Raw genomic sequence first — 11,099 nt, forward strand, 5'->3', positions numbered from 1 at the left:
CATGCTCGTGACAAGAGAATGTGAGCTACAGTCAGCAGACTATCTCATTTATGTAGCGACAATGCTGATAAGATGGAGGGAAGCTAAAATCACTACTGCATAAAATGTGTGATGCTCGCTCACAAAATATCAGTACAGCTTGATTACTATCTGACCACCGCTAGCAACCATGGTGACCTTGGAGCAAAGGAAAATGAAGAAATAGAGCAATAGAAAATATACAAATAATAACAATATATTAACTAAAAAATATATAAATTTCATCAAGTCTAAATTAGAATTGCACAGCGAGCCTTAAAGGCTTTGTATTGCTGAGCCTGCACATTTACTTACCTGACTGTAGCAAACAAAACTTCTTATCAATTTGTTTTTATGGCTCTTTCACATTTCTAGATAATGAATTTGTTTTATTACTATGTGTAATTATCTGCATTATTCATTGAAATTAAAGAGTTTTTGTTCAAAAGTTCTCATTAGGTCCTGAGTAGTGAAACCAATTGAATCAAGTGTATTCCTACAGAAGTACTTGATCTAACATATGTATTTTTATAACATGTAGAGTAAACCTCAGAACTGGTTAATTTCTGCTTTTAAGTTTGGTTGTTGGTTAAAACAATCCAAACAAACAGTCATATGGTCTTGAAACATTTTCCATACACATTGAGGATCAATTCTTAGATCATTGCCTGATCAATCCAAACAACTGATTTATGTGCATTTTCAATATAATAGAACACAATTGCTGATAGTGACGGTCATATCAGTGTGATACCGTGTTTTAACACAAAAGCCATCACATGTAAATATATTTGCCCTTTTCACCTCTAGGCCTAGAAATGCTAGTTGTCCTCAATACAACATATTGAGGATCAAATTACAATTATACTATCTGCAAAAGCTATTGACTGAAACTCTCAAAGATCTTCCTGCAACTATTTATAAACCTATACATGGTCAAGCTTTACCCGTTATTTACCTGCTACTATTTACAAGCCAATGTATGACTAAATGTTTACCTGCTATCTACCTGCAACTATTTACAAGCCAATGTATGACTAAATGTTTACCTGCTATCTACCTGCAACTATTTACAAGCCGATGCATTACTAAATGTTTACCTGCTATCTACCTGCAACTATTTACAAGCCGATGCATTACTAAATCTCTGCCTGCTATCTACCTGCTACTATTTACAAGCCTATGCATGACTAAATCTCTGCCTGCTATCTACCTGCTACTATTTACAAGCCAATGTATGACTAAATGTTTACCTACTATCTACCTGCAACTATTTACAAGCCAATGCATTACTAAATGTTTACCTGCTATCTACCTGCAACTATTTACAAGCCTATGCATGACTAAATCTCTGCCTGCTATCTACCTGCAACTATTTACAAGCCAATGTATGACTAAATGTTTACCTACTATCTACCTGCAACTATTTACAAGCCAATGTATGACTAAATGTTTACCTGCTATCTACCTGCTACTATTTACAAGCCAATGTATGACTAAATGTTTACCTGCTATCTACCTGCAACTATTTACAAGCCAATGCATGACTAAATGTTTACCTGCTATCTACTTGCAACTATTTACAAGCCTATGCATGACTAAATCTTCACCTGCTTATCCACCTGCAACTTTACACAGGACTATTATAAAGGGCTAAAGATTTACCTGAATGCTGTAATCACTATCGCTGCCGGAGCTGCGAATTCGCCCGGCATATGAATGACTATTACTTAATTTCTTTTTCTCTATCCGCCCTTCTGGCTTGCTGCCGTAATGAGACACGCTGCCACCGCTACTGCCTAGAATAACAAAAACTTAGTGTTAGGCGCAGCTGCAGTTCCTAATTAATAGCGCATCGAAAGGAATATTACGAAGTAGCAGAGGTTACTACAGCCATTAGCCATAACAGTGTATGCATTAGAGTTCATCGTGTTACACTCCGATAGTATGGGGTTATGACTCCCACATTACAAGCAGCTGTTCTCTATCCTTCACACGATCACATCAAAAGCTTTACCTGTTATGTCTTGTCAAATCAGAGCATATGTTCAACGCTGTCAAAGGCTGTTGTGTCGACCTACATTTAGTCGTGAATAATTCTACACATGGGTACATGAGACTCGGTTCAGCCTCTATTCCCAGATCATCAATTAGCATAAACTGTATGGATTACCTTGGCAAAGGCAGCTGACTTGGCAGCAAACATACCTCTACAAGATGAATCTTACCCGAATGTATCAAATAAAGGAAAATAAATTCAGAATGCACTGAATCCCAATAAAAACCCTTGAGACTTTGTTGCCTTACAGTCTCGCAGCCTTACGACGATGCAGTTTTGCTGCCAGTATTACATAAAGGATGTTGATGTTCAAATCACTTGAGCAGAACTAAAGGTCAGCATACTGAGAAAAGGAAGAGACTGGTTAACACCCTAGTTGATCACTACATAAAAAAGTAGGCGAAGTCACACTAATAGGGTTATTACTATACTGGCCAAAACAATAGAAGTAGCTGAAAATAAGTGGGTTCTTGAGATTGGAGATCCGATTGGAGCAACAAGCCTACAGTCAGTCAGTCTGTCAATAAGTCAGTCAGTCTGTCTGTCAATCAGTCAGTCAGTCAATCAGTGAGTCAGTCAGTCAGGCAATCAATCTGTCAGTCCGTCAGTCAGTCAATCAGTCAGTCAGTCTGTAAGTCAGTCAGTCAATCTGTCACTCAGTCAGTCAATCAGTCAGTCAGTCAGTCAATCAATCAATCAGTCTGTCAATCAGTCAGTCTGTCAATATTAAACCTCTTGCTGCCAGACAGTTCAAGTCACCTATTTGGCTACACTCTTATCAGAAATTACTTCTTGTCTTTAATCTGTTAATAAGTATTAATCTGCTTTATTGAACGGCAGAGAAATTAAAATTTATATTTTAACTTATTAGTATAGGTATAAATTCTAACAGACTACCTGGGAAAACAATGAGCCTCTAACTACCTGGTTATCAACAACATATCACCTTTCCAAGCATTTCATACAGTTTCCGGTGAACGGCCAATTCTGTTTTTACATATTTATGTAGTAAAGAAGCAAATAAGATGACTTGATGAAATACTCAGACTTTCTCTCTACACAGAGACGTAACATTTAAACACTTTCTTGACTCAAAAGCAATTTTAGCAGAAACTGAATGCTCAGCATAGCAACCGCAGCTTCATTTTTATTAGTTATTAAAAGAAAGAATATCCATTCCTGCAATCCTATTTCATAGGAGAGAAAATTTACTCCTCAAACTTCATGCAACCCATTTGATAAGTTGTTTTTAGAAACAAGCTGTTCAGTTTTTGGATGAAATCCTGTTTGAATGGTGTGCTAATATGTTACATTTGTTTTCAATTGTACTTTTGAGATGTTCATATGCATGTATCATAGGTTTGTTTTGGCTGTCAATGCATCATGATTAAAATAAAAGGTTGGAAAATTAAAATGAATTATTTTTAAAAGCTCTCGATAAATTGGACCGATGACAGACTCCGGCAACCAAAGTAGTAGTAGATTTGGTTAAGACTACTTTTGATATTAGCGGTTGTAGCGTACCGGTGGTGTGGCAATTAGTCTTCACAATCATGCAAGTGACAAAGAGACATAAGGCACTTGGTTTACATGTTAAGGAAAGGGGTAGGAAAGATGTGAAGCACTCCTTCTACACAGTCTACATGGCAAAAAAGAGGTAGGAAACACATGAAGCATACAGTTTAAATGTTCAAGAATAAAATAGTAAATCTGAGGCGCTTAGTCTACGTGTTCAAAATATAAAAGGGAAGAATTGAGGAGTTCAGCCTACTTGTGAGGAAGGGAAGAAAAACATGGTACTCTAGACTGAATCTTCCTAAGAGGAGACATGAGTCATCTGGTTGACGTATTCTTGAAGATGAAAAAGGAAAGTGAAGTCCAAACCAAAAGCAGACAATAAAGTCTTGAAGGAAAGATAAAAATGGTGACATTTTCTAACAAAATAGAAACTGTGTATTAGTAGTTTGTGTAGTTGTTCCTGTCACAATCTTCATATTTGGTTAAATTGAGACTTCAAATGCAACGATAATGTACTAAGTTTGCCATTTCAAAACTCATTGTTATGAAAGACATCAATTTGCAAGGTGACTTTACATAAATGAATAGCTTGTTTGTAAAAACACCTGATGCAAACAATAGAGAAACTAAATTATGCTAGAATTATTTAAAACCTCTCGAATACCATTGCTAATCACTCTCACCTCAATGTATACTATGGTCATGTATTCTATGGGGGTACACATAACTATACATAAAAGAATGTCTATTGTAGAGTGGGGTATGCGATAAGTATTAGTTTAGTCTGATGCATATCCATAAACTTGGAGTTATCTTCTACATACACTTTTAAGCAATATGTAATCAACACGATAATCACTCACTTAAAGACCCTTGAACGAGTATAATAAAACACTTCTTGCATTTCTTGTAAGGTAAGCATTTAGTCATGATAGCTTGAAAACATTAAAGAATTTATAAAGATCTTGGGCTATGTATTTTGCTAATGCACAGCCACACAGCGCACATCTATCGACAATGCAGCTCTGACGGACTCAGTTACTGCGAAGGACAAAAACTATGTACTTTCTAAACTGTGAGAGGTACACACGATGTTGGAGTTCTAATGCCCCATATGCACCTTATAGCGCACTACCTATGGATAGAGAATTTAAAACTGCCCGCAATGCACCACATCTACCCAAGCCTAAAGGACAGGCTATACACACAAACGAAATGTGTAGTTTGTGTAGCCAACACGTTGGTGACACTTGGTCAATAAATGGTTTCAACAACCAACATGTTGGTCTACGTCGAAACAGCCGCAACTGTGATTAGCTGAAATGGTTGTGTAAAGCGATTTTAATTCCAGTTTATTCGTTTCAAAGACAACCTCGAAATAGTTGGGTTAGAAACGCTGCTCTAAATCGTCAAGCTCTGACACAATCAGCCTCTTTCTGAACTGTGCGCAAGGTAATATGCATGCCAGGGGTTTTAAATTTCAGTGTTACGCATCATCGTGTGTAACACAGTAGCAGAGTTTAATGATTTTAATGACAGCAGATATTTGAATTTTATAGCCTCTGTTCCCAACATTGTCAAAGCCATTACCTTCTGATGACAATTGTATAAAGTTCATATTTATCACAGTCTGTGTTAATTTCAAGGCTATAATAACACTGCCTGTTTATGACAGACAGTGTAAGATGACAGAGAAGTTGCGTTTAAAGAATAACAATGGCTGCTAGATAACCAAAGAGCTCTCCGGAGTAACCGGTAATTGATTGGAGTTATTTTGAAAATACTTCCTACTATGGGAATGCTTGTCTAAAAATGAACATATTTTGAGCAGTCCCTACTGTAAATGATTATAAGTTGTAGGATTGACTAACCATTGGTCTTGCTAGAAGCTGCCACGAAAGACATAATGCTGTCTGAACTTGGAGGGGTGAAGAAGGAGGCAGATAGCTTAGTGCTTAATCTACGCGGCTTGGGTGGTGCTTTCTTCTCCTTCAGATCCTTTAAGGAATATAATTTGTTTATTGCTAACATAGAATATCGAAGCATAGTACAGTGACAGGAAGTGACTACCCAGCCGATCTTCAACACCGATACTCGTGTTGGAACCAAACATGGGTTGGAGTAACTACTGCTCTAGTTAACCCTCTTGCTGCCAGGAGGTCGGTCACACCTTTGACTCCACTGTCACTAGAAGATTAGCTCTTATGGCTTCAAGAAGTGTCAGGCTGTTTTATTTATTACATAGCAAAAATTCAGTTTCAAACTACTAAAAATTTACGTTATAGTTTCCTATATAGGCCTATTATTAAAACATAAAACTCTAAGTTACTATCATGGAAGTAAAATAAAACGTTAACAATATCCGAATAATAAAAATAGCTTATCAATACTTACATAACTTGAACACGCTTACATCGTGCTCCATATTATGTATAAACAAGACGCTGTAACCCCATATCTTGCAATGCGACTCGCTGATAAAAATGCACAAAAATTGATTCAATAAAATTGTTATTCACTGTATGCTAAGACATCACAATCAAACTGTTTTTGACTCTATAAAATTAGTAAGCCTTCTTCCCAAAATTCAATAATTGACAAACAAATCAAAAATTTTATATTCGCAGTTATTAAAAAATAGTAAAAAGGTTTAAGCCAAAAATCTTATTTAAGAAAAGAAGCAACATACGTCTCAAACTTCATAATGAAATTGATAAGGTTTTGGGGCTATTTACAGAAGAGCGCTAGTTTTTCAAGTTTAATGTAGACTGGTTGTAGTAAAACCTATATTATAAAGAGTGGTTAACTTTTATTTGACCAGATACGGTTGAGTTGGGAAGTTCATGTATTTCTTTTTGCTTCTTGGCGCTAAATTGGCTCATGGCAAAACTAGTACATTGTCTTGAAAAGCAAGTCAACTAGTAAGTATGATTCATGTGCAGTGTAGTGTGCTGGGGCAAACAGATTGCAGACCCAGTAATATAACAATTGCAAAGGTTCTTAATGTAAATCTCTATATTATATAAATCTCAAAGTTTGTGTGTTTCATCTATGATTCAGTCGGTCCAGCTATAGCTATTAGTATCTAGCAATGAAAAATCCATGTTGCAGATTTGATCTCAGAACCTCCCTTTCACCAGGCGAGAAGATAACCAATTCAGCTACGCGGCATGCATTAGATTCTTCATGCAATATGAGTGTTTATTTAGGTTAAAATACGCATAGCTACACTGCATTACATTACGGCGCACTGTCACTAAAGGCCGGTTCAGAGTTTTCCTTTCGGGGTTCATCGTCGATTATCTGAACCGTGAATTGATGGCATCGATGAAGCATCGCGGACACGTCGGGAAAGTTTGCATCTGTCAAACTTTCCCGATATTTCGGCGAGCATCGTCGACCGCTTTTCAAATGTGAACCATTTCCGCGATAGTAATTCATGGTCGCCGATAGTGTGATTTATCCATATCTGTCTATGATAGTCACTGCAAGACTAGTTTTTGATTCAAGCACGCAAAAACAAAGAGGTTTCTTTGTGAAAATTTAAAAAGATCAATGAAAATACTACGTCACGGAGTAAGGCCTATTTCCTGATGCAAACGCGGATGAGTATGTGATAGTGTGAACATGGTTATCACCAACGATCACCAAAGTATTGTAGCATCAACGCCAAAAGATGGCCATATAGCATGAACCAGCCTTTAAGTTTGCTCTCACGGCTCTTATTAGCAACAAGTTAAGCAATAAGGATACTAGCTTGCTCAAATTAACCATTGGTGGTGTGCCAGGCTAATGGCAAGTGGCAGGCAACTACATTACCTGGCACTGTTCATAAGCTGTTTTTAACACCTGTGCAATGCCTGGGCATTCCGCTGGTAATATTATATTTTGTCTTTGCCTCATTGACTCTCATAAAATCAATCCAGCTACAATCTACGTCTTATACTCGATTGTTTTAGGCATCAATTTGATGTCATCGTATTAGATACTTAGAACATTTGCCGAGGCAATTTATTTTACAGCTTTTTCCATCATGTTTACTGTTATTTTAATGTTTTCATAAAAATATAAAGTTCATAAAATGGTTCCAGAATGTTATATCCAGATGCAGCAAGTGATTCACTACTAACGGTCTGAATAGAAAGGCTTTGTACTCAAAAATACAAAATTCCAACTAATACAATTTGTAATATTCTGATTGTAGCTTGATTTTTCTTGAAATTCTGTTAACTAAAGTTGGTTAATTTTTGACAGTTTCAATATTTAGTCTATCCGTAGTGTCATAATAGTATTTATAACATTGGTATTTCATACCAGGCAAAGATGAAAAGGGAGGACACCAACCGGCACAACAGTATTGAACAGTATTAATTGAACAGTATTAATTAAACAGTATTAATTAAACAGTATTAATTCAACAGTATCGAATTAAATTGTACCGAATTAAATTGTTGTATTTGAATATCAAAAGGATATAGCATAGGCCTATTGGAAAAATTCATTCACTATTCTGTGTTTAAATACAAGACAACTAATACGAGCGTTTCCCTGTATACCTCCAACAGTTCGGGCCAAGTCCCTAAATACTTTTGTATTGTATTTATTCTGTAACAGTAATCCCACACTGAATGACCTTCCAGAGGAGAAGAGTCTCCCAGGCTTCATTGGAGAAGAGTATTTCCATTATTTCATTACTTTATTTTCACTCATTTTATGCCTTTGACATGCCAATGAAAAAACTTCAAGTTGATATGAGACAAGAAGTCATAAATACTTTATTTTCATCTTCAGTTTTTTTGAAACACTGTTCTTTAGAATTGTTTTTGTTGCAGTTCTAAGTTTTTATTGAAGATGCTCAGTTACTATGATCCAGATCTATTCACTATTGGCGATATGATTGGCAGTTTTATGGTTCATCACGCTTGTATAATCAATTGTTTATATCCAAATAGTTGAAAGCATTGTTCAAGTCTTAGATCATAGAAAAGCCACTCAAGCAGACTGTTATTCGAGACCTGCAAGAAATTGAACATAATAACAAATGAAGGCGGGGTAAAGGCCAGCCCATAATGCATGATATAGCCTCAACGGAAGCAAATTAAAGCAAGACAATTTAATAATATCGACAGGCTAGACAGATCTGACCTGGTAGCCTCTTTAGTAAAACGAATTTTAGGCGGCAAAATCATGTGACGATTTAAACAGTGATATTTCCCAAATGAAATACAAAAACAGCAAAGCAGAGCTTGTATCTACCGGCTTAGTGAGCGCATTCAATGGTTTCCGCTCTTTCTAACAAGTCTTGAACCTCATGAATTGTTCCATGACCTTCAGACAAAATGAGAAAACCTTTCTCTTGCTCTTAACTCTCACTCCCACAAGAAAACGTCAAAACTTGTAATACAAAAAAACCTCTTATTCGGGGAGTGTGCTTTTCCCTTCGGGAAATCCTACGTAGGTGTTAGGCATCCTTGGTTTCTCAGTGTTTTAACCTCTACGTATGCCTACATAACTACACCATCATGCCAATGTAGGTATAAACCAACAGCATATAGCTTATAACTTACACGTGAATGCATGATGTTCATCATCAGTTTTGACTTTGCCTGAAGATGAGTGTCCTTGACCAGATTATTGTCCTCATCTACAGGTGTCTCATCGAGCTCATCCAATATGTCCATGTTGATGGTGTCCCTGCTCCCAAGAGAGTACAGTACAAAGCATAACAGCATAGCTAACGAGGCATAGCTCAGTGTCCTAGCTAGTAAGGCAAAGGTTTGTTATATTTGGCATCAGCACAATCAGCTGAGGTTTGCCTCTCAATCTGCAAAAACTGTATTTTTGCAGAAAACGTTATGTCAGAAATTCTTTTGCAATAAAAAACAAAGCTTGTTTACCGGTGGGAAAAGAAACTGATAAAAGTCAAAGGGCACAGGTAACACAAGCGGAACTAATGGTCATTCTAAATATTTATAGTTGTGGCAGCATTTATGGTCAACACCTAGGAATGAATTGTTTGTTTAGGTTAGACAACTTGCAATTTTAGAGGCACAGTCAACCTTTATTGGTTCAGACTAATGCAGACCGGACAATGTCTGACAAAGTAGTTTAGTAAATTTAAAAAGTAAGTTTGGTAATGTACAGTGCATGTGCTGTACATTAAACATCCTATATTGTCTCACACAAATACTCCTAGACTACAACATGTTATCACGTAGATACTGTAAAACCTCTATTTGAATGCCATGGCGCTCTATTTTTCAACCCTTCCCCTGTAGTGGCGCTTTATTAGAGGTGGCATTCAAATAGAGGGTGGCATTTTATTTTTCAAATAGCTCAGCATAAATTTGGGAATCTAAATTTAACCATTTGACGGAGAAGAGAATGTCACCTATATTTTGCACTTCTTTTTGAACGGAGCGACATTAACCGTTTTTGGTGCGATAAGTCTGCTATAACTTACCTCCAACTTGTCATAGATCTCTAAATAAATATGCATTGGGAACTTTTTAAATATTTCTATTTATTGATATCTATCGCTTTCAGTGACCCTACCATGGTCTTATAGCATTGCAATTAATCGGAGCTTTCGATTTTTTATTTTAAATTTCAAGGCATATTTTTATTTTATAACTAATTTAACAATGTCGCATTAAAGCTCATTGCCCACATTGATGTTTGCTACAATTTGCAGCCAAAACTGGCTTTTTATGTGAAATTGAAGAAGAGTTATGAGCATCACTCCATTATAAGCCAAGTTTAGATAACTTCTATGATGCTATCAAATCATATGCTATACGCCTCCAAATTTATAAGTTATATAATAATAATCTACAACATATATTCAAGAACAAGTGACATATGCAAACCATAATTATAAACAAAAATTAACATTTTGTAAACAAAAATATTTGCATTGTTTGCTTGACAGCTTGCTTTCTGATTGTTGATTTTCGTATGGAATCATTTCATCTCCTTCCACAGTGTTTGCTGACCTCAACTGTTCTTCTGCACTGCCGAACTAGCCGATAATAGCGGCCAAACAATTTTTTTAGCAGAACAAAACTTTTACACGTTGCTATTTGAAAACTTTTCGCGAAAATGATGATAAACTTTTAGATGCATGCATGTTTAGCACAAGTTATAGTCTGAAAATAGCATTACAGACTCCATCGTAATTGAAAACTTTTTTACATATGTCGAAGCATCAAGACCGCCTTAAACAAGGAACTACATGTACTATTAGCCTGATAGTTATAATTATTTCTTATGGCGATGCTTTCAAATTTTAAAGGAAAAACTGTAAGCTTTGGAACAGTTAGTAACCTTTGAAGTTAGAACTGATTTCGACACGAACAGCAACCATGAAAAAATTAATGGTTATTGATGTAACCAAGTCATTATTAGTACTATTTTGTGGACACTTCCCCTGATCACTTTCTAGTAAGGGTTTGTAAAAATCACAGAATGTAAAAGTGGCTAGTTAAATAGAGGTGGTGTTCAA

The 11,099-nt window shown here is 36.2% G+C and overlaps 1 protein-coding gene across 2 annotated transcripts in view; it reads right to left on the reverse strand.

Moving 5' to 3' along the window:
- Positions 1-9,276, reverse strand: part of LOC137392872 (heat shock 70 kDa protein 12A-like) — a 31,062-nt gene extending 21,786 nt beyond the window's left edge. For both annotated transcript variants that reach the window (XM_068079216.1, XM_068079215.1), the window contains exons 1-3: positions 9,163-9,276; positions 5,467-5,593; positions 1,684-1,817 (exon numbers count right to left, since the gene is read on the reverse strand). In XM_068079216.1, the coding sequence (XP_067935317.1) occupies positions 1,684-1,817; positions 5,467-5,593; positions 9,163-9,276 (375 nt within the window). The remainder of the gene's footprint in view (positions 1-1,683; positions 1,818-5,466; positions 5,594-9,162) is intronic.
- Between the last annotated feature and the right edge of the window lie 1,823 nt (positions 9,277-11,099).

Source organism: Watersipora subatra, chromosome 4 (assembly GCF_963576615.1).
Source record: "Watersipora subatra chromosome 4, tzWatSuba1.1, whole genome shotgun sequence".
Lineage (NCBI taxonomy): Eukaryota > Metazoa > Bryozoa > Gymnolaemata > Cheilostomatida > Watersiporidae > Watersipora > Watersipora subatra.